This window comes from Pelophylax lessonae, assembly GCF_965119305.1.
Source record: "Pelophylax lessonae genome assembly, chromosome: 6".
In the NCBI taxonomy this organism is placed as follows: Eukaryota; Metazoa; Chordata; class Amphibia; order Anura; family Ranidae; genus Pelophylax; species Pelophylax lessonae.
This window is the reverse complement of record NC_138773.1, coordinates 330995629-331020692: the sequence shown is the minus strand read 5'-3', so window position 1 is coordinate 331020692 and position 25064 is coordinate 330995629. Positions and strand designations below refer to the sequence as shown.

At 47.5% G+C, this 25064-nt stretch overlaps 1 protein-coding gene across 1 annotated transcript in view; it reads right to left on the bottom strand.

The window, feature by feature from the left end:
* Positions 1 to 25064, bottom strand: part of PARP9 (poly(ADP-ribose) polymerase family member 9) — a 144781-nt gene that overhangs the window by 112215 nt on the left and 7502 nt on the right. The window contains exon 2 of the mRNA XM_082261816.1: positions 17667 to 18585. Within this exon, the coding sequence (XP_082117942.1) occupies positions 17667 to 18581 (915 nt within the window). The 5' untranslated portion in view covers positions 18582 to 18585. The remainder of the gene's footprint in view (positions 1 to 17666; positions 18586 to 25064) is intronic.

The window sequence follows — 25064 nt, the reverse complement described above, 5'->3', positions numbered from 1 at the left end:
TGCCTAGGCACACCCTAATCACTCTGTGAACTGCCTTGGCTTCCCCCTGTGTTGCGCCCCCCTCCCCGCAGTGCTGCTGGCTTCCCTCCTCTCCCCCTGGCTGCTGTGGAGGATGTTTCAGGATGGAGAGTGTGGAAAAAGGCTAATCAATATTTACTGTCCTGATCCTTCTAAATGAACACAGGAAATCCATTCATTCACTCTGTTCAATCATAACTGAACAATAGTAAACTCTTTTCACAATACTTCAGTTTGTGAATGAAAAGGAATCCGCTCAGCATAGAGAACTTCCCATTCATACACCATACAGTGCAGCTGAGGCTGCAGAGAAAGGCGTGTGTGTTGGAGCTTTGGAGTGCACACTCTAATGCAATAGGCTGTGAACACCTACAGTGGGGATCGAAAGTTTGGGCACCCCAAGTAAAATTTTGTATTAAAAAAAAAAAAAAAGAGATTTCTTTGGATTTAGTGTCTGGGGGATCTAAAAAGTGTACCTGTGAAGTTTCAGCTCTGTAGCATGTCCAGAACCAGAAAAAAAGATAATTTTTCTTAGAATTAATATAGAACAGGGATATGGCTCCGCTATTTTCACACCTTGCCGGTTTTGTTGCAAGTGTTTTTTTGGGCATTTTTTGGGGGTTATTGGAGGCAGGCATAACATCAGAACTTCTGTGTAGGGGTATATATACACACACACATATATAGGTGTGAAAGTAGCAGAACACTATGCTTGCGCTAATGAAATAATTCACACCCATATGGCTTCTCTGCTATCACACCTATATGTGTGTATGTGTATATATACCCCTATACAGAAGTTCAGATGTTTTGCCTGCCTCCAAAGACCCCCAAAAAATGCCCCAAAAAAACGCCTGCAATAACACACCTGGGCGCTTTTTTTTTTTGGCGCAGGCGTTTTTTTGGGCATTTTTTGTGGGTCTTTGGAGGCAGGCAAAACATCTGAACTTCTGTATAGGGGTATATATACACACACACACACACACACACACACATATATAGGTGTTATAGGAGCGGAGACATATGGCTGTTAATTATTTCATTAGCGCAAGCATAGTGTTCTTCTACTTTCCTATATATATATACACACCTATATATGTGCAGGTGTATATATACACATATGTGTGTGTGTATATATACCCCTATACACAAGTTCAGATGTCATGCCACATCTCCTCAAAAAAGCCCTATAAACGCCTGCAGCAAAAAGCAGGCTGACAGGCAAGAAGCCATATTGCTGTTCTATAAGTCACCTAAGAGAAACGATCTTTTCTCTATGGCGGTCACCCTGACATGGAAGGGTTTTGTCACCCTGCCATAGCAGTCAGAGTCAGTTAACCCTACACTACACTACAGTCCCCTTACACTTAACACTTTCCCTACAGAAACTAGATTTTTGAATCTAACTAAAGTGGAAAATAGTACCCTAACTACACTAGATATCCCTTTCCTCACACTAATAAATGCTAAATTACACTTTTGAAGCAGAAGTAACAGAACTGCTTCCACTCTCTTCCACAGCCCTGTATTACAATGCTAGGAATTTGGCGGGGCTATCTTATATACTGGGGGGCGTATTCACTAATGATTGTCCTCTGGACCCCCTCGTCACTCCAATCACATTCCTAGCATTCTCCTGCCCACTCAATTGACTTTTACTGATGGTTCTGGTCCAATCACGGGCTTTTAAAGCCCATTTCCTGTCCCATTGCATTTTGGTCGGTTCTGGTTGCCGAATTCCGAACTTTTTGAGCAAAAAGTTCGGAATTCGGCTGAATTTCGAACACCCAATGTTCGGGTCGAACCGATGGTCGACCCGAACCGTTCGATCATCCCTACTCGTGAGATGTTCCCTGAGCCACTGGCTGCAATACAACCCCAAAGCATGATTGATCCACCCCCATGCTTAACAGTTGGACAGAGGTTCTTTTCATTCAATTCTGTGCCCCTTCTTCTCCAAACGTACCTTTGCTCATTCCGGCCAAAAAGTTCAACTTTAACCTCATCGGTCCACAGAACTTGTTTCCAAAATGCATCAGGCTTGTCTATATGTTCATTTGCAAAGTTCAAACGCTGATTTTTGTGGTGAGGACGTAGAAGAGGTTTTCTTCTGATGACTCTTCCATGAAGACCATATTTGTACAAGTATCTCTTTATAGTGGAATAGTGTACCACAACTCCAGTGTCTGCCAGATCTTTCTGGAGGGATCGTGCAGTCAAACGTGGGTTTTGAATTGTTTTTCTCACAATCCTGCAAGCTGTTCTGTCTGATATTTTTCTTGGTCTTCCAGATCTTGCTTTCACTTCCACTGTTCCTGATGACTGCCATTTCTTAATTACATTCCGATCAGAGGATATTGACATCTGAAAACGCTTTGCTATCTTCTTATAGCCTTCTCCAGCTTTGTGAGCGTCAACTATTTTCATTTTCAGTTTTCTAGACAACTGCTTAGAAGATCCCATGGTGCTGATTGTTGGGGCAAGGTCAGATGAGTCTGGGCATTTAAAACCTTTGAGATTGACATCACCTGGTCTTCCCAGATGATGATTGAGAACAATCCATGACACTGGCAGGCCTTGCAAAGGGGGCAGTGCATGCTATAAATTCTGCAGGGTGCCCAAACCTTTGCAGACGCCATTTTTTGTTTTCTGTTATTTTGAAAGTGTCAGTGATGGAAATAAAATCTAACTTTTGTTGACATATTATAAGAATGTCTAATCTGTAACTTGATGCCTTTTGGAGATTTTTCCATCTTTCCTTGGCTTCTTTATGCATATTAATACAAATTTTTACCTGTGGTGCCCAAACTTTCGATCCCCACTGTATGTGTATAAGCACACAGATACACTGGCCGATCTGCTGAAGACCTACATTGCTTTACAGGATCCTAAATAAATAAATAATATATGCACAATATTTTACCTGCAAAAAAAAAAAAAAAAGGATTTTTGTAAGATCTTACTGTAAAATCCTTTTATCTTGAGTCCATTGACAGACGCAGCTCTTATGCCTCTTATATCATTGGGTTATGCTGCCCCCTGCAGGAGTAGTACTAGGCAGGAAAAAAAGCAATTCACCACACCCACAGGGGCTGTCCCTATAGGCATAACCCCCCACACCCTGCTCCAGCAAACCAGTTTCGCTGCAAGCAGTGAAAAAGACGACACAAACCATCCCCATATCAGAGGGATGGGTGCTGCGTCTGTCAATGGACTTTAAGAGAAGAGGATTTTACGGTAAAATCTTACAAAAATCCAGTTTTCGCTATCGTCCATTGACAGACGCAGCCCTTATGCTTCTTATACCATTGGGGCATCCCAAAAGCAGTGTAGGCATGAGGGGTGGGGAGAAACGCAACCAGATAGTAAACGTAAACTCCAAAGGCTAATCTTAGCCAACCGGGTAACATGAAGCTCAACCAGGAACAAGAGGAGCTCACCCATGAAAGAAAAAACCCCTAAAGAGAAATAAATGATTCCCTTATGAAACAGCAGCCTGCAAAAACTTGCGGCCAAAGAAGCATCAGAAGATGTCAACAAATCTACTTTGTAGAATTTTGTAAAAGTGAGCACAGATGACCAAGTTGCTGCTTTACAAACTTGCACTACTGAGGTCGGATGACGAAAAGCCCAGGAGGCACTCAGCGCTCTAGTAGAATGCGCCTTCACAGGGAAAGGAGGAACCTGACCCTTTAGTGAATAAGCCTGAACAACTGTCTGCCTAAACCATCTGGATATGATCGCAGCAGACGTAGCCAACCTTTGAGGTCCTTCGGTAACAACAAAAAAGAGAGAGTCCAATTTCCTAAAAGACTCAGTTACTGTCAGATAAACCCTTATCGCCTGAACCACATCCAGAAAGTGCAAGGCAATTTCCTTGCGATGCTTAGCTTTAGGACATAGGGAAGGCAACACAATGTCTTAATTGAGATGAAAATCCGACACCACCTTAGGAAGAAAAGACAGCTTATGTCGGAGTACCACTTTATCTCTGTGGACCACCAAATAAGGCGAACGACAGGACAGCCCAGCCCAGCCAACTCAGACATTCTACAGGCAGAAGTAATTGCCACCAGAAAAGCAACAAAGTGACAAAGGAAGCAGCGAAATCTCCCAAATGTTCTCAAAAGGAGGCTTTTTTTGGAAGAGACAAAATTAGATTGAGATCCCACGGAGGCAACGGGGGATCTCCTCGGAGGACCCAGATGACACATCCCCTGAATAAAAGTGCGAATCAAGCTATTAGTAGCCAACAGACGTTGGAAGTAAATAGCCAAGGCCGACACTTGGCTCTTGCTAGTGCCCAAAACCAATCGCTGCTCAACCCCTTTTTGTAAAGAGGCCAAAACCCTAGCTATAGAAAACAAGCGAGGGTTCAGCTGCAGCGATTCACACCATGAAATGTACGATTTCCATGTACGATGTTAGATCTTCCTGAACGTCGACTTCCTGGCCTTCAAAAGTGTAGGAATCACCAAGTCAGAAAGACCTCTAACTCTCAACACCTTGCTTTCAACATCCATGCCGTTAAAGCCAGCTACCGTAAAGCAGGATGAAAGATCGGTCCCTGGGACAGCAGATCCTCCCGCAGAGGAAGTCTCCACGGAGGATCGACGACCAATTTTACTAGGTCTGCGTACCAAGGCTGACGAGGCCACTCTGGGGCCACCAGAACGACAGGAATTCCTTCCACTGCCACCCTGCGGAGAAACCTCAGCAGGAGTTTGATCGGAAGGAAGGCATAAATCAGCCGATACTGGCTCCAAGGAGCCACAAAGGCATCTGTGGCATCAGCCAGAGACCTGGCAACAAAACCCTGGACTTTTTTGTTGAGGCGAGATGCAAACAGATCTACCTCCGGAGTTCCCCACCGGACACACAGGAGATGAAACCCCTCCGGATGAAGGGACCATTCCCCTTGATCCTGCACCTGACGACTCAGGGAATCTGCTTGCCAATTCTCCACACCCAGAATGTTGACTGCGGAGAGAGCCGGAACATTGTCTTCCACCCATACCCGAATCTCGGCCACCTCCAGGACACTCTTGGGGCCACCGATTGTCGGATTGGATCCGAACCAGAGAACTGCGGAGCTGATGCGTCCAGTGGAACAGGCAAAGCTCGATCACTCTGAGCTCCAGAATATTAATTGGTAAGGGAGACTCCTCTGTCGACCAAGTCCCCTGGGCACAGAGCTTCCCCAGCACTCCACCCCAGCCTGAGAGGCTGGCGTTCATGGGGACCACAAAAACAGCGCAGGAAGGACTTGCCCTGACACAAAGCTGGTGACTGGATCCACCAGGATAGAGCAGATCTCGCTGGTGTCCCCCGTAGATGGGGATGTGTAAATACATGTCTTTGATATCGATGGAGGCCAGAAATTCCCCCTGATTCAAAGACACTACCACTGACCGAATGGAGTGGAAACTTCTGCACCCGTACAAAACAGTTCAGAGCCTTGAGGTCCAGAATTGGACGCACCTTGCCCTCTTTTCTGGACCCCATGAACAGGTTTGAATAGAAACCTTGAAAGCGTTCCTGCGGAGGAACCGGCACAATCCCTTCTTGAGCAAGGAGATCCTGCACTGCGTCCTGAAGATCCTTCAAACGATCCAGGAACAGACAAAGATTTGACTGAAAAAAACGCTGGCCGGGACCGAAATTCGATCTTGTACCCGAAACGAATCGGTTTGTGAACCCATTTGTCTTGAATAAAGGAAGTCCAGGGTTCCTGAAAGAAGCACAGACGTCCCCCCACCCCAGAAACAGGTGAGGGCGCCCCTTCATGCTGAAGAGGACTTGTCCGCAGAACCGGACTGACTGGTCTTGGGCTTGCCTGACCAGGACTTCTTAGCCCCTACAGAAGCTCTGAACGACTTACATTTTTCTTGCGCCCCGGAGGCATGAAAAAAATGTCTATGAGAGGGGAAGGAAGGCCCCGCTTATTACAGGGTGCTTTACCTTTGGAGGATTGAGGAAGAAGAGTACTCTTCCCACCAGTCAGACCCTTGATCAACTCATCCAGCGAGTTGCCAAACAATTGCTCTCCAAGAAAAGGAAGATCTGTTAAGGCCTTCTTGGAAGCCTGGTCAGCTGACCAGCTTTTCAGCCACACCATGCGACGTAAGGCGATCCCTATAGCCAACACTCTGGCCATGAGTGGAGCCGCATCCAAGGACGCATTACACAGGAACACCAAGGCCTGGGCCATCTGGTCCATAAGTTCCATCAGTTCTGGGGGAACTAAGTCAGGATCCAAGTTCCCCTTCAAAACCTTTACCCATTCCGTAACCATCTGTGATACCAAAAACAGACACAAAAACTGGTTTCAGGATAAAACCTGCCAACACATAAAGGTGGCGGGAAAGGGATTCCACCAGCCTGTCCACCGGATCTGTAAAAACTGGGGAATCTTCCACAGGCACTATAGTAGTTTTGCTCAACCTGGAAACAGGATGATCCACCTTAGGCGGTACCGTCACACGGTTTGGAAACCGTCTCAGCAAAGGGATAACGGCGTTTAAAGCACTTAGGCACTACTAGAACGTGCTTGATATGCCGCTATTGGTCATTAACAATATCATGAAAATTCTTGGGACAAGGGAAAACCCTGCCCGATTTTTGGGTCTTGCGGGAGCCAAAAGACACCCGAGTCCCTGCTGGCGTGGGCTCATCTGCCATTTTTAAAGTTTCCCTTACTGAAACAATCAGGGCCTCCACCAAAGCTTGTTCCTGAGCTCCACCTGAAGAGGAAGGGTCCTCTTCACCATCCGATTGCAAGGACAGCGACCCCTTAAGGTGGGGGGCGTCCGTGGTGACAATATCAGTCTCTGAATCAGAGAACCCCAGTCCTGCTGAAATCGCAGCCAGCAACTGCGATCCGGAAGGTCCAGTAGCCGCAGTAAGGGGGTCTGTGGGTGAAACCACTGCCTGGGACTCCATAATTAATGCAACAGAGAAAGGTAGTACTGTCACTTTAAAAGCGCCGATCGCGGTCCCCACCTGCCGATCCCCGTGGTCTGCGGAGTCCCCCTTAAATATATACAGATAGCAGAGTGCGCAGGGATATGCCCACAGAGACCCCAGTACTTTACCACCTTCAGAAAAAGACCTCCTGAACCAGTCTGTGCAAAAGGAAAGTGAGAGTCACAGTATAGGACATCAGCCTGGACAACATGTGAAAAGTCACGCTGCCTGTGTAACTCCATAGGGCTATACAAAAATGGCTGTCAATGCAAGTCAACGGGAAGCACAGGGAAAATGGCTTCCCCATACAAGTCAATGGGAAACAGTTTTCTATTGCCCACACTAAAGATGGTGGCTCCCACGACCCGCCATGGAGTCAGGGGACCCCATATGGAGGCCACAAGGAATCTACTCAGACCTAGCAGGAAAAGTCACCATATCCACCCCCCCCCCCCCCAGGACGCCAGGTGCTGCAGCTATAGCACCCCCTAGGGGGTGGGAGAGGGGGGTAGGGCACAGGGCCAGGTATCCTGACAGGCCAAGGGCATCTTTTAGGAAGTACCAGGTCCCATTATCCCCAGGAGAGGGCCCACGTCCCCCCCAAAACCACCAAGAGACCGGGGGGACTGCATTTGCTCACCATACCCTGGACCGGGTGGGCTCCGCTCTGGACAGACCACCTCCCACCCAGAGTGGCGGTGCTGCCAGCTGAGGGGCACGCTGTGACTTAGGGCGTTCCAGGTCGTCGCGTCCCAGCGAGACATCCACTCGCAGGCTCGTCCCCATCCAAAAAGGGGCTCCGTCGTGGCGAGGCCTAGTGCGGGACTATAACCTGCTCACGCTCGTAGACCAGGCTGGGAGACCTTAAGGATCTAGAATATCCAGTGTGAAACCTCAGCCAGCATTGCTTGTAGATCACCAGGAGGATCCCCCTGAATAATAACTAGCAAAGTAAGTAAAGATAAATAAAACAAAATATTCTTAAAAGAATAAAAAACTGAGACCGAAGTCCCAGCAGGAAACCTAGGTCATACTCCTTCTCTAGGCAGAAACAAACTGGTTTGCTGGAGCGTGGTGAATTGCTTTTGTTCCTGCCTAGTACTACTCCCTCCTGCAGGGGGCAGCTTAACCCAACGGGATAAGAAGCATAAGAGCTGCTTCTGTCAATGGACGATAGAGAAAAGTGCATTTATTGTTTTTTTTTCTAAAAAGGGATCTTAGCCTGTAAAATCCCTGAAATGTACATAGATCACCCAGAGGGGAGGATTTTTTCTCTCAACAAAAGTGTTACTCTTTAACCACTTTGTGCCTGCACTATAGCCGAAAGACAGCTACAACGTGGGCTTAAAATGCTGAGAGAGTGTACATACACGTCCTCCCGTTCTCCGGGCGCGCTCTGTGATTGCTGAGTCCTTGGGGCTCATCTGATCACAGAGCAGGGTATAGGGCCAATCACAGTGGGCCCTTTACCATGTGATCAGCTGTCAGCGTGAAGAAATGAAGACAGCTGCTAACTAGCTTCTGTTAGAGGGACATCCGTCCCCTTAGTGCCCCATCAGTGCCACCTATTAGTGCCCACCAGTGCCACCTACCAGTACCCTTCAATACTGCTAATCAGTGCCAGCCAGTGCCACCTATCAGTGCCCATCAGGGCCGCCAATCATTGCCCATCAGGGTTGCTAATCGTTACCCATCAGTGCCTCCTGATCAGTGACCTCCAGTGCCGCCTATCAGTGCCGCCTATCAGTGCAGCCTCATCAGTGCCATCTATCGGTGCCCATCAGTGAAGGAGAAAAATTACCTGTTTGTAAATTTTTATAACAAAATATGAAAAACTTTTTTTTCCCCAAGATTTTCAGTCTTTTTTGTTTAAAAAAGAAAAGCGCAAAAAAATAAAAAAAAAACAGCGGTGATTAAATACCACCAGAAGAAAGCTTTATTTGTGTGAAAACAAAATGCTAAAAAATGTCATATGGGTACAGTGTAGCATGACTGCGCTATTGTCATTCAAAGTGCGACAGTGCTAAAAGCTGAAGATTGGCCTGAGCAGGAAGGGGGTAAAAGTGCCCGGTAAGCAAGTGGTTGAACATTTAAAGGAACCATTGTACACATTTAATCATGTTTAGTGTATATGCAAGCAAAATACCTTTTCTTGAGATGTACTATACACCTATTACATAGTTGCCAACATTTGAAAAAAATTTCCAGGGACACTTTGCAGCGCAACTATCAATTACTTACCACACCCACTTTCCTGAAGCTCCGCCCACTCCACATAATTAATCTCCGCCTACTTATCAGATTATAGGGTCTACTTCATAAAGAGAGAATTACAGGAAATTGAAAAGGGAATTGAAAACTTGAGGCCAAAGTAGCAGAGTTGGAATAATTCTCCCATTCAGCTGCACAACTTCTCATCACAATTCCCTGCAATTCTAAGGGCTCTTTCACACGGGCTTTCCGTATGTCCGCAAATCATCCAATTTTTTTGCGGATGATTTGCGGACATAATGTAAGTCTATGGCATTGCGGATGTCAGCGGAATACCATCCACTGACATCCGATTTCCTTCCTTTCAGTTCTGTTCCGTTTTTTGGAACGGAACAGAACCCTATTTTTGTTCCGTTCAAAAAATGGAAAGGAAGGAAAATCGGATGTCAGCGGTGTCATCCGCTGACATCCGCAATCCCCATAGACTTACATTAGGTCCGCATATCATCCGCAAACGGATGGGATGATATGCGGACCTACGGAGCGGGTGACAGAAATGTCATCCGCTCCGTGAAAAAGAAAAAAAAAAGGACCGCAGCGGACCTTTCACACGGAAAGCCCATGTGAAAGAGCCCTAAAGTGTGAAATGTGCTCAGGTGTGACCATACAAAAATGTAATATGGAAATATAAATAAAGTGCAAGGTGTAAATAAGTATGATTATACTATCTGCTATAATTAGGTTTTATTGTACTTATTTACACCTTGCACTTTATTTATATTTCCATATTACATTGTTTGTATGGTCACTCCTGAGCACATTTCACACTTTATTCACCTGTCTTTGAATTCAGCCCTCTGTAGGGTGATCATTTTCATTTACATAAAACAATATGGCATCCTTTCCTTCCTAACACATTACCCAGTCCATACCAGTATAGATCCTAACACATTACCCAGTCCATACCAGTATAGATCCTGAAACATTACCCAGTCCATACCAGTATAGATCCTAACACATTACCCAGTCCTTACCAGTATAGATCCTGAAACATTACCCAGTCCATACCAGTATAGATCCTAACACATTACCCAGCCCATACCAGTATAGATCCTAACACATTACCCAGTCCATACCAGTATAGATCCTAACACATTCCCCAGTCCTTACCAGTATAGATCCTAACACATTACCCAGTCCATACCATTCTCACACATTACCCAGTCCATACCAGTATAGATCCTAACACATTACCCAGTCCATACCAGTATAGATCCTAACACATTACCCAGTCCATACCAGTATAGATCCTAACACATTACCCAGTCCATACCAGTATAGATTCTAACACATTACCCAGTCCATACCAGTATAGATCCTAACACATTACCCAGTCCATACCAGTATAGATTCTAACACATTACCCAGTCCATACCATCCTACACATTACCCAGTCCATACCAGTATAGATCCTAACACATTACCCAGTCCATACCAGTAAAGATCCTAACACATTACCCAGTCCATACCAGTATAGATCCTAACACATTACCCAGTCCATACCAGTATAGATCCTAACACATTACCCAGTCCATACCAGTATAGATCCTAACACATTACCCAGTCCATATCATCCTAACACATTACCCAGTCCATACCAGTATAGATCCTAACACATTACCCAGTCCTTACCAGTATAGATCCTGAAACATTACCCAGTCCATACCAGTATAGATCCTAACACATTACCCAGCCCATACCAGTATAGATCCTAACACATTACCCAGTCCATACCAGTATAGATCCTAACACATTACCCAGTCCATACCAGTATAGATCCTAACACATTCCCCAGTCCTTACCAGTATAGATCCTAACACATTACCCAGTCCATACCATTCTCACACATTACCCAGTCCATACCAGTATAGATCCTAACACATTACCCAGTCCATACCAGTATAGATCCTAACACATTACCCAGTCCATACCAGTATAGATCCTAACACATTACCCAGTCCATACCAGTATAGATTCTAACACATTACCCAGTCCATACCAGTATAGATCCTAACACATTACCCAGTCCATACCAGTATAGATTCTAACACATTACCCAGTCCATACCATCCTACACATTACCCAGTCCATACCAGTATAGATCCTAACACATTACCCAGTCCATACCAGTAAAGATCCTAACACATTACCCAGTCCATACCAGTATAGATCCTAACACATTACCCAGTCCATACCAGTATAGATCCTAACACATTACCCAGTCCATACCAGTATAGATCCTAACACATTACCCAGTCCATATCATCCTAACACATTACCCAGTCCATACCAGTATAGATCCTAACACATTACCCAGTTCACACCTGGGTAATGTGTTAGGTATAATAGGTATTGCTTTGCGGCAAAAAAACGCTGTAAAAAATTGCGTGACTTAACAAACAATCATTAAGTTAGTTCAAGATTGACCAGCCTGTCCCCCATCAATGCACAGTGACCTGACCAGCATGTCCCCCATCAATGCACAGTGACCTGACCAGCATGTCCCCATCAATGCACAGTGACCTGACCAGCATGTCCCCATCAATGCACAGTGACCTGACCAGCATGTCCCCATCAATGCACAGTGACCACCTGACCAGCATGTCCCCATCAATGCACAGTGACCACCTGACCAGCATGTCCCCATCAATGCACAGTGACCACCTGACCAGCATGTCCCCATCAATGCACAGTGACCTGACCAGCATGTCCCCATTAATGCACAGTGACCTGACCAGCATGTCCCCATTAATGCACAGTGACCACCTGACCAGCATGTCCCCCATCCATGCACAGTGACCTGACCAGCATGTCCCCATTAATGCACAGTGACCTGACCAGCATGTCCCCATTAATGCACAGTGACCTGACCAGCATGTCCCCATTAATGCACAGTGACCTGACCAGCATGTCCCCCATCCATGCACAGTGACCTGACCAGCATGTCCCCATCAATGCGCAGTGACCTGACCAGCATGTCCCCATTAATGCACAGGGACCACCTGACCAGCATGTCCCCATCAATGCACAGTGACCAGCATGTCCCCATTTAATGCACAGTGAGCTGACCAGCATGTCCCCATTAATGCACAGTGATCTGACCAGCATGTCCCCATCAATGCACCGTGACCATCTGACCAGCATGTCCCCATCAATGCACAGTGACCACCTGACCAGCATGTCCCCATCAATGCACAGTGACCACCTGACCAGCATGTACACATTCAATGCACAGTGACCGGACCAGCATGTCCCCATTAATGCACAGTGACCTGACCAGCATGTCCCCATCAATGCACAGTGACCACCTGACCAGCATGTCCCCCATCCATGCACAGTGACCTGACCAGCATGTCCCCATTAATGCACAGTGACCACCTGACCAGCATGTCCCCATCAATGCACAGTGACCACCTGACCAGCATGTCCCCATCAATGCACAGTGACCTGACCAGCACGTCCCATCAATGCACAGTGACCTGACCAGCATGTCCCCCCATCTATGCACAGTGACCTGACCAGCATGTCCCCAATAATGCACAGTGACCACCTGACCACAGTCATGTCACACATGTCACAGTCATGTCACAGGTCAGGTCATGTCACAGGTCAGGTCACAGGTCATATTACAGTCATGTCACAGGGCAGGTCACAGGTCAGGTCACAGGGCAGGTCACAGGTCATGTTACAGTCATGTCAGGTCAGGTCACAGGTCATGTCACAGGTCATGTCATAGGTCATGTTACAGTAAGGTCACAGGTCGTGTCACAGGTCAGGTCACGTCACAGGTCATGTCATGTCACAGGTCATGTCACAGGTCAGGTCATAGGTCATGTCATAGGTCATGTCACAGGTCATGTTACAGGTCATGTCACGTCACAGGTCAGGTCATGTCACAGGTCAGGTCACAGGTCATGTCACAGGTCATGTCATAGGTCATGTTACAGTCATGTCAGGTCATGTCACAGTCATGTCACAGTCATGTCACAGGTCATGTCACAGGTCATGTTACAGGTCAGGTCACAGGTCAGGTCAGGTCAGGTCACAGGTCATGTCACAGGTCATGTCACAGTCAGGTCACAGTCAGGTCAGGTCACAGGTCATGTCATGGTCATGTCAGGTCAGGTCACAGGTCATGTTACAGTCATGTCACAGGTCATGTCACAGGTCATGTCACAGGTCATGTTACAGTCACGTCAGGTCAGGTCACAGGTCATGTCACAGTCATGTCACAGGTCATGTCACAGTCATGTCACAGGTCATGTCACGGGTCATGTTACAGTCATGTCACAGTCACGTCAGGTCATGTCACAGGTCATGTCACAGTCATGTCAGGTCACAGGTCATGTTACAGTCACGTCAGGTCAGGTCACAGGTCATGTCACAGTCATGTCACAGGTCATGTCACAGTCATGTCACAGTCATGTCACAGGTCATGTCACAGTCATGTCACAGGTCAGGTCACAGGTCATGTTACAGGTCATGTCACGTCACAGGTCAGGTCATGTCACAGGTCAGGTCACAGGTCATGTCACAGGTCATGTCATAGGTCATGTTACAGTCATGTCAGGTCATGTCACAGTCATGTCACAGTCATGTCACAGGTCATGTCACAGGTCATGTTACAGGTCAGGTCACAGGTCAGGTCAGGTCAGGTCACAGGTCATGTCACAGTCAGGTCACAGTCAGGTCAGGTCACAGGTCATGTCATGGTCATGTCAGGTCAGGTCACAGGTCATGTAACAGTCATGTCACAGGTCATGTCACAGGTCATGTCACAGGTCATGTTACAGTCACGTCAGGTCAGGTCACAGGTCATGTCACAGTCATGTCACAGGTCATGTCACGGGTCATGTTACAGTCATGTCACAGGTCATGTCACAGTCACGTCAGGTCATGTCACAGGTCATGTCACAGTCATGTCAGGTCACAGGTCATGTCACAGGTCATGTTACAGTCACGTCAGGTCAGGTCACAGGTCATGTCACAGGTCATGTCACAGTCATGTCACAGGTCATGTCACAGTCATGTCACAGTCATGTCACAGGTCATGTCACAGTCATGTCACAGGTCATGTCACAGTCATGTCACAGTCATGTCACAGTCATGTCACAGTCATGTCACGGGTCATGTTACAGTCATGTCACAGGTCATGTCACAGTCACGTCAGGTCATGTCACAGGTCATGTCACAGTCATGTCAGGTCACAGGTCATGTAACAGGTCATGTCACAGTCATGTCACAGTCATGTCACAGGTCATGTTACAGTCATGTCAGGTCAGGTCACAGGTCATGTAACAGTCATGTCACAGTCATGTCACAGGTCATGTCATGGGTCATGTTACAGTCATGTCACAGGTCATGTCACAGGTCATGTTACAGTCATGTCACTGGTCATGTTACAGTCATGTCACAGGTCATGTTACAGTCATGTCTCAGGTCATGTTACAGGTCATGTTACAGGTCATGTCACAGGTCATGTCACAGGTCATGTTACAGGTCATGTCACAGGTCATGTTACAGGTCATGTCACTTACCTGCTCTTGGGCTGGCTCACCTGACCGGACAGACTGCTGTGCTGTGGGCCGATCGGATCTTCTCCCCTCCTCGCAACTCCTCGATCGGATCTTGCAGAGCGGCGGCGGCGGCGGCTTCTCCCCTCCTCGCGACTCCTCTTCTGCGGCGCGACTCCTCTTCTGCGGCGGCGGGAAGCTGACTGGGCGGTGACGGTGAGTGACTGTTGCACACACCGGCGCCGCCCCCAACGAGGTCAGCATGGATGTCCTGAATCATGATTGGTCCAGGCTGGAGTCTGGACCAATCATGATCCAAGACATCACAAAAGGGGGGTGGTGTAGCGCCCTGCTCTGCGCTACAGTTACGCCCCAGAAGGCCGCCTCTCGGCGCCTCTGCGGGTGGAAAACCCCACCCCCCCCATAGGCACCAATGGAGCGGGCTCCAAAAGGGGGGTGGGTGTAGCGCAGTGCTCTGCGCTACAGTTACGCCCCAGAAGGCCACCTCTCGGCGCCTCTGCGGGTGGAAAACCCCACCCCCCATAGGCACCAATGAGGCGGGCGCCCCTTGTGGGCAAAAATTATTATTTATTTTTTTTAATCTTTTTTTTTTCTTTTTTTTGGGGGGGGGGGGGGGGCGGCGCCCCTGCGCCCCCTATCAGCCGGCCGCCACTGGTATAGATCCTAACACATTACCCAGTCCATACCATCCTAACACATTACAGAGTCCATACCAGTATAGTCCATACCAATATAGATCCTAACACATTACCCAGTCCATACCAGTATAGATATCCAGCATGAGATTTTTCCCATTGAGGATTGAGGTCTGTTTTCATTTTTTTGAGCAATATATCTATCTATATATATATATATATATATGCACACACACACACATACACGGATATGTACACACATTTATCTAGAGCTAGAAAACTATATATATGTATCAATTAACAGGTGTAAAAATTATATCTATTAAAAAAACATTATTAATAGTAGTAATTAATGGAGTGTGAGGCCTCCAGCTTGTCGGAAGGTGCTCTGCCTCCCCCTGCTGGCGGATTTTGGAAAGTGTGCCATGCTGACACCCTGCCTCCGGTGACACGTTAAATTTGCGACAGACGGGAAGAGTGAGCCGGCACAGAGAGAGAAACAACCTGCTGCCAGAACTACAACACCTAGCTGGGGTGAGAGCGACACTGTGTGGCACAAAATTAAAAAAAAAAAAAAAGATTTTTTATTTTTTTATTTATATTGTCCCTGATTAACAGGGACAATGTAAATTACGCGGGACAGGCTCCTATTTGCCGGGATTGTCCCGGGTCAAACGGGACAGTTGGCAGGTATGCTATTAATGTCAGAAAAGTTTGCATTGAACGTTTTACAGCTCACATTTACCCATAAATTATGAGATAATTATTGATCTCATATCTCTAGATCAGCCTCTCTCCACATGTTTCACATAGAGGAACCCTTGAAATAGCTTTCAGGTATCAGAGAACCCCTGCCGATAATAACTTTATCCACACCTCCTGGTACATTAGCATGGTGATCAATGGCTAGAATGCCCCTATATTGATGGCCATTTGGAAAAATACCCCCTACCCCTTACAAAAAGCAAAAAAGATCGTTGTTGTCACTGGTAACTTACCTGAGAGGAAAATAATGTTTATTGCTCAAGGAAGCCCTCTCTGAAGAAACTCTGGTTGAGAGTGGTTGCTCTAAGGCAGTGCCAGGACAAGGTCATCTAGAGCCCAGGGCGAACATGCCAAACTGCGCCCTGCCCCTAAGATGTATGAACATCTTAGGGACAAACCCCCCTCAAAAAACACTGAGCACTAATCTGCATGCTTACCCCTAGGCATAAAATTCCCTCTTCTCAAAAATACAAAGCTGTCCCCCTGCTGAAATCCCCCCCCCCCCCCCACTATCCCCCAGCTCGACTGCCCCAACCCCCCCCCCCCCCAACAAAAAAAAAATGACCCCTATCCTCTAAAAAAAAAGTCCTCTACCCCTAAAATGTCCCCTCCTGGTACACATCTTCTCCCCCCTCACTTTAAATTCACCCTTTCTAGCGCAAATCTTCCCCCCACCCCCCTCCCAACACAAATCCCTAAAAATCACCACTCTTAGCACCACCCACCCCAGATTTCCCTTCCTAGAACAATATTACCCTGTGCAACCCCCCAAATTCCTCTTTCCAGAACAAATCCCCTCTTCCCTAGTCTCCTTGTGCCCCCCACCCAACTCATATGATACCAAAGTGCCCAGGGCAGGGCAGCCCCCCCCCCCCTCCTCCTGCCCACCCCTTGTCCCGGCCCTAGTCTAAGGTATCAAGACCAGAAACTTACAAAAGAGTGGCCATAAATTGCCTAATATCTCCCAATTTCATGGCCTAAAGGTCAGGTGAGGATTGGGTTGGTTAATGCTAACTAGGGGCCAGATCCTTCTATTCAAGATGATAAAAAGAGATCTCTCAACCTAATAGGCGGTGCTTTATTCAGCATGCCATCCAATTCACAAGGTGGTGTGTGCAGGTCCTATTGCTCTGAGCGTTGGGTAGATGTCTGGCCACCTGACATGAACATCTGTGGCCAATCTGTGATCAGAAAACCCACAGGCAGACAGAAGACACAGAAGATACTTTTCAGAGTTTAAAGGTCTATGATCTGTACAAAAGTAAGAATACCAAAAATGACTAAAACCCTTTATTTGGGCAAAATTGTTTTTAAAAAATGAGAACTTTTGGATGGGCAAGATATAAAAAAAAATGTTGTGAAATACTTCCCCTCCAGCATGAATTACTTTCTCTTTGACATGAAATATAAAAAATAACTGGAAAGGAATGAGTACATTGAGGCATAAAAAGGACTGATAGATGGGAAATTAACTTACACTTTGTTCCTGGATTAACCCCTTTTTCAGGTGAAGGGTTACTCCTTTAATGGTGATGGACTGCCCAGACGCATTCTTATAGCCGGAGGTCGTTGGTGGGGGTTGGGAGTTAGCGCTCATGCTGCGTGTCGTTGGCCCTGTCTGGTAAGCAGGAGCTGATGTGGCTCCACTGAGGTCTTCACTTGGTCCAAAAGAGCTTTCACAGGCCGACTTCATGGCTTGGACAGCCGGGTCATTGTTATTCACCAGTCGGATTTCCTTTAGATGGGTCTGTGTCACAGTATAAAAGAATGAGCGAATGGTCTTCACTATAATATCTGCACACTGTTGGAGAGGAAACCCAAAGATCCCGGAGCTCACGGCTGGGATGGCCACAGATTTGATGTCTGTGTTTTTATTCACATATTTCAACACGTTGCTAATGCTTTTGGCAAGCTCATTGTTACATCTGTCGGCGGTTTCTTGGAACCATATTGGACCCACAACATGAAGGAGACACTTACAGGGGAGATCGCCGGGACGTGTCACTGCGTACTCTCCAGTTTCTATCGCTCCGTGGGACTTAATATAGTCTTTGCTGTCCTTTTCAATGATTGGTCCTCCGGCTTCCACCAAAGCACGGGCCAACCCCCCGGCATGATCGAGATGTTCGTTAGCGGCATTCACCACAACATCGGCATCCTGCTTAGTGAGGTCGCCCTTCCATACACTGACCACAGGGCCCCCCAAGGTTCTCTTCTCATAAACTTTTTCAGCCTTGACTGATGCAGCTTGAGACTTGCTGGTTGGTTCAGGACCTCTTAACTCCACTACACAACTGAACTTCCTGAGGAAGAGGTCGGTGATCTCATTCTTACACCCGAGAAGATGCCTGTAAGTGGATTCTGGAAGAGTGATCCGCCGGGTGGGATCCATATTTCTGAAAGAAAAACCAGAGAACGCCATTAGAGTCCACCACCTCTGGACACCGAGAACCTCCACATATACAGGATTTATAGATCAATTGGAAAATAAATAATGATGTTCTATCCTTAATCCTTGCCATTAATTACATTGTATATTGTGGACTCATTGCCTTCTAAAGAAACTAGAACAACATTTCTAAATATTTTATTCATATAAAAGTGGAAAATAAGAGACACAAATACAGCAAAACCAATTTCTTCCTCTTCTTATATGACGCACCGAATAGCAACCATGTGTTAAAGGTTGATATTTATATGAACACAACATAGAGTTGTTCAATAACTGGATTTTTGTAAGAACTTACCGTAAAATAATTTTCTCTGAAGTTCATCGACAGATGCAGCTCATAGACTATAGGGTTATGCTCCTCCCACTAGGGATAGGGGCTCGGTGGGGAAAAACCTGTCCACGCCTATAGGGGCTGTCCCAGCAGGCATACCCCCCTCAGGCTCTGTTATACTCTAACAGTTGTGTTGCAAGCAGTGACAGAAAAAGACCCCATAACTCAACAGTAGAGGGGCGGGTGCTGTGTCTGTCTACGAACTTCAGAGAAAAGGATTTTACGGTAAGTTCTTACAAAAATCCAGTTTTCTCTATCGTTCATCGACAGACGCAGCTCTGCTTAATCATAGACTATAGGGATGTCCCAAAGCAGTAAAAACATGAGGGGTGGGAACAAGACAGCAACAAAAAACCTTAATGTCCCAATGGCTAAAACATAGCCAATCAGGTAAAACAGAGCTCAACCAGAAACAACTGGAGCTCCCCCGAAACAACAAACCCTCAAAGAGAAACCAAAAAGGGGGTTCTCTCAAACTGCAACCTGCAAACCCTTGCGGCCAAAAGAAGCATCCGCTGATGCCAGCACATCTACCTTGTAGAATTTAGTAAAGGTATGCACAGACGACCAAGTTGCCACCTTGCAAACTTGTAGCACCGACGGCTGATGGTGAAAAGCCCAGGAGGCACTCAGTACTCTAGTAGAATGCGCCTTCACTGGAAAAGGAGGAATCTGACCCTTCAGTGAATAGGCCTGTGCCACTGTCTGTATGATCCATCTACAAATGGTTGCAGCAGACGCAGCCAGTCCCTTACGAGGTCCATCCGTAAGGACAAAAAGAGCGTCCGATTTTCTGAAGAATGCAGTGGTCTCTAAGTAAACCCTGACAGCCCAACGAGGCCAGTCTGAAGCCACCAGAGTGATCGGAATGCTTTCCACCTCCATCCTGTGCAGAAGACGCAGCAGAAGTTTCAATGGGGAAATGCATAAATCAGTCGATACTGATCCCAGGGAGCCACCAGGGAGTTTGTGGCGTTGGCCAGAGATCTCGAAACCTGGCTACGAATCTCTGCGCCTTCTTGTTGAGACGGGAAGGAAACAGATCGACCTCGGGGGTCCCCCATCGAACACACAGTAGGTGAAACACCTCCGGGTGTAGGAACCACTCCCCTTGATCCAACACTCAGGTAATCCGCCTGCCAGTGTTTCACACCTCGGATGTGTACAGCAGAGAGGGCTGGAACAAATCTTTTTGCCAAAGTTAAAATCTCGGCCATCTCCTTGGCCACCAGGGCACTCCAAAGTTCCAAAACATTGATCGGAAGTTTTGACTCTTCCATCTTCCATGTACCCTGATTACAGAGCTTCCCCAGCACCCCACCCCGTCAGGCTGGCACCCGTGGTCACAACTGTCCAGAACAACAGAAGGAACGACTTGCCGTGGCATAGTGTTGGAGACTGCATCCACCACAACACAGCAGACTTGGTGTTGTGGCTCAACCGAATCAAGGAGTCCAAGGACTTTGAATCCTTGTTCCACTTTACCAGAATCTCCCTCGGCAAGGGTCTTGTATGGAACTGAGCAAATGGAACCGCTTTGAAGGTTGACACCATCAGACCCAAAGCTTGCATGCAAACTCTGAGGGAAGACAGCTTGTTGTCCAGTAATCACTGAATCGCCCCTGCAACTTTTGTAGATTGTCTGGGGGGAAGAAAAACCTTCGCCAAGGCCGAATCCAGAATCAAGCCTAGGTACTCCAGTCTCAGGACCGGAGTCAACGCGGATTTTTGAAATTGATGTTCCAACCGAACTCTTGCAGTGTTTGGACAGTGACCTCCAGATTCTCCAACAGAACCAAATGAGAGTCCGCTCTCAACAGGAGATCGTCCAGGTATCCCAGTACCGCAATCCCCCTCCGGTGCAGCAATGCTAACACCGGAGGCAGAACCTTGGTAAACACCCTGGGAGCAGAGGCGAGACCAAAGGGTAACACCACAAATTGATATTGCTATTCCACTACTGCAAAGCAAACAAAACGCTGGTGTCCAGTAGGGATGCACCAATCCGACTTTTTTGTTCCCGAACCCGATCTTTTGCTTTGTGAAATCGTCGATCCCCAGTCCGATCCGGAAGTACTGTTTTGTGAGCTTATAACAAAATAATACTTCCGGATCGGTATCGGCAGATACCTTATAACATTGTGCATTCAAAATCTAAAATGTCATGGGTTTAGTCTTTAAGAGGTTAAACTTCCCTCCTCCGGAAGACGGAACGAAAAGATACATTGTAGTCATTGTGTTTACTTAAGGCTCCGTTCACATGTCAGCGTATGGATCGCGGGCAGAACCGCCGCGGTTCCGCCCGCGATCCGGAGATTATTGCAAATCGCAGGAGGCCTGTGCGTTGCCCGTTGATTTGCAATAGCCCCCCAAACGCTGAGCGATGTTGCCGCGATTTCCGCCTGCCGAATCGCGGTAACATCGCGCAAAAAAAATTGCGGGACGCAATACGCTCCAAAGAAGCTCTTGTACTTTTTTGGGCGTAATGCGTCCCGCGATTTTTTTTTGCGCGATGTTACCGCGATTCGGCAGGCGGAAATCGCGGCAACATCGCTCAGCGTTTGGGGGGCAATTGCAAATCAACAGGCAACGCACAGGCGTCCCGCGATTTGCAATAATCTCCGGATCGCGGGCGGAACCGCGGCGGTTCTGCCCGCGATCCATACGCTGACATGTGAACGGAGCCTAACTGGGAGAGTTGAAAGGCATTTGCAGGAGGCTCTTTTTTTTTTTTCCCTTTGACAGCTGTTCTCTGCTCCCTCACAAGCTATAAAGAGCAAAACCGTATCGGCCCTTGGATCTGTTAATTTTACCGATCCCCCGATCCAACTATTATGGCCATATCGGGGCTGATTTCCGATCCGAATATCGGATCGGTGCATCCCTAGTGTCCAGCGTAGATAGGGATGTGTAGCTATGCGTCCTTGATATCTATGGAGGCCAAGAAATCTCCCTGATGTAGAGACGCCACTACCGTACGGAGGGACTTCCGAAACCTCTGTACTCGCACAAAGCGGTTCAGGGCTTTGAGATCTAGGTTGGGGTGCACCTTGCCTTCTTTCCTAGGCACGGTGAATAAAACCCCTGAAAGCGTTCCGGAGCTGGAAACGGCACAATCACCCCTTGCAACAGCAAGTCGTGTACTGCCCCTCTCAAGTACCTTAACCTGGCTGGGGACAATAGAAGATTGGACGGGAAGAACCTGTCTTGTGGACGAGACCAGAATTCGATTTTGTATCCGAAACTGATAAATTTGTGAACCCATTTGTCCTGAATCAAGAAAGTCCAGGGTTCCCGGAAGAATCAAAGATGTCCCCCCACCCCAGACTCAGGTGAGGGCGCCACTTCATGCAGACGAGGGCTTGTCTGCGGGTCCTGATTTGCCACCCTTGGACTTACCGGACCATGGCTTCTTGGACCCTCCAAAAGATCTAAATGGTTTACCTTTTTTCTGTGACCCGGAGGCACAAAAAAGACGTTTATGAACAGTAAAGGAAGTTCCCCCGCCTAGGACGTGGCACCTTTAGAGGATTGGGGCAGATTAGTGCTCTTATCCCCCCGTGATACCTTTGATCAACTTATCCAGAAATCTCCAAATAGCTTCTCCCCCATTAAAGGGAGATCAGCAACAGCTTTTTTAGAAGCCTGGTCAGCCGACCAGCATGTCAGCCATATCAGGCGTCTAATAGCAACCCCCCACTGCTGACGTCCCGGCCACCCATAAGGCCAAGTCCAGGGACATATCACACATGAACACCAAGGCTTGGACCAACTGGTCTAACAGTTCTAAAACCGTAGGAAGAAGCTATGTCGTTTCCAAGTTGCTCCTCAGCAAATTCACCCATTCAGTAGCAGTCTGTGCTATGAGAACGTTCACAAAGTTAGCTTTTAACATGTGACCCATTACCACATGTACATGGCCGGATAAGGATTCCACCTGTCTATCCACGGGATCTGAAAAGGTCTGCGACTCTTCCACCGGCACCAGAGTCGCTTTATTCAACCTGGCCACCGGGGAATCCACCTGGTATCCACCGCCGCGGCAAAGGGATAGTGGCGTGCAAAACACTTAGGCACCACCAGCATGTGCTTAATGTGTCGCCATTGTTCATCCACAATAGAGTGAAACATATCAGGACAAGGGAATACTTTACCCAATTTGCGATATTTGCGGGAGCCAAAAGACACCTGTGTACCTGACGCTGTGCGTTCATCAGCCATTTCAAGAGTTTCCTGCACAAAAACTATCAGATTTTCTACCAAGGCGCGTTCTCGCGCGACAGCGGAGGAGGTTCACCGTCAGAACGTGAAGACGCCGACCCCTCAGGGTGGTCTCCGGCAACCATATCAGTGTCAGAATCTGAAGATCCTGGAGATGGAGGGGAGGATGGAGGATGTTTGCGGCTAGCAGCATCAGAACAAGCTGACTGCACTTTTGACATCAGGCTTTGCAGAAAAAACCGCAATCTTTTGACCAAGGTTCGCCATCACTGCCCTAGGGCCACCTTAACCCTTTGATCACACCTGGTGTTAGCCCCTTCCCCATCAGTGTCATTAGTACAGCAACTGTGAGCTGGAGGATCCCGCAGTCATTTCCGGGGGTCTGCAGGTGATATTTTATCCTGGGACTGCATTTTCAAACAAAAAAAACCAAAACAGTTTTTTTTTGTGCAATGTCCCTTTAGGACCGCGAAAAGGATGGTCTCCCCGTTATTACTGCGGACCCCCAAAACCTGAGCAATGTATAAATATAGCAGAGCAGGAGAGGAAAACCTACAGGGGACCCCCAGAAACTTTATCAGAGCCCAGATAAAGACGTGCAGTCCTGGTCAGTGTCAAAACGAAAGTAACACAGAAGAGCAGGAAGAGGAAGCAACTCTGCCCCAAACATAGAAAAAACGTGCTGTATGCCAGTCCCGCCACCCGACCACAAGAAAATGGCTGCTATACATCCTCAATGAGGAATTCCAGAAAATGGCTGCCCATACAAACTAATGGGAACACAGAGGTTATGAACCATGGCAAAATGGTGGCCCCCCCCCCATGCGCACCATGCGGTCTCCGGGACCCCCAAAGTGGGTCCCAGAACAAAAGGCAACTAATGGTCCCCATCCAAGGACCCCCACCCCCCTGACGATCCATCCCCCTCAAATAAGTGCCAAAAAAATGGCCGCATTACCGCCCCCCCCCCACGGTGAAAACCCACAAGGGGGGGGGGGGGAAGAGGGGTATGCCAGTTCGGCTTCTGGGGTGCCAGGTAACCGAGGGAGCCCCTAACGTCCGACCATTCCAGGGAGGGGCCCGCGACCTCCAGTGGTAGTGGGGGTCACTCCGAAACAGATCACCTCCCACCCAGGATGGGGGTGCTGTTAGCCAAGGGGAGGCTGCGACTCAGGGCGTTCCAGGTCATCTGCGTCACGGCGCTGATCGCAGGCCAGGCTGGGAGACCTTTAGGATCTATACTATCCAGTGCGAAAACCACAGCCGGCTGTTGCTTGTAGTTCCTCTGGATCTTGGTTCTCAGGAACTAACTGAAAAAATAAAAAAAAATAAACACAAAACTTTCCCTGTTACAGCTAAGAGGGAAGTCCGAGCAGGGAACTAGATCCTATTCCTGTCACTAGGCAGAACAAACTGAGTATAGCAGAGCCTGAGGGCTTATGCCAGCTGGGACAGCCCCTATAGGCGTGGACGAGCCTTTATCCGCCTAGTGCCTGTCCCTAGAGGGAGGAGCATAACCCTATAGTCTATGATTAAGCAGAGCTGCGTCTGTTGATGAACGATCGAGAAATATAAGGTACTAAAGTTCATCGCCATTTCACGGGCGCATGCAAATTTAAGGTTGGACCTGTTGGGTATCTATTTACTCAGCGAAACCTTGTCTTTTTTTTATTTTACCAAGAATTCGGGTAGTCTATTGCGTTTGCTTGCCCTAAAATTCACTTTAGCGTGTTTTTTACTGAAATTTTGTGTTCCCCAGCCCTTATTGCAGTTATAGCGTGTGAGGTCAAAAATTGGAACTACCGCTATTTAATTTTCTAGGCCAATGATGGCGAACCTTTGGCATTTCAGATATTTTGGAACTACGTTTT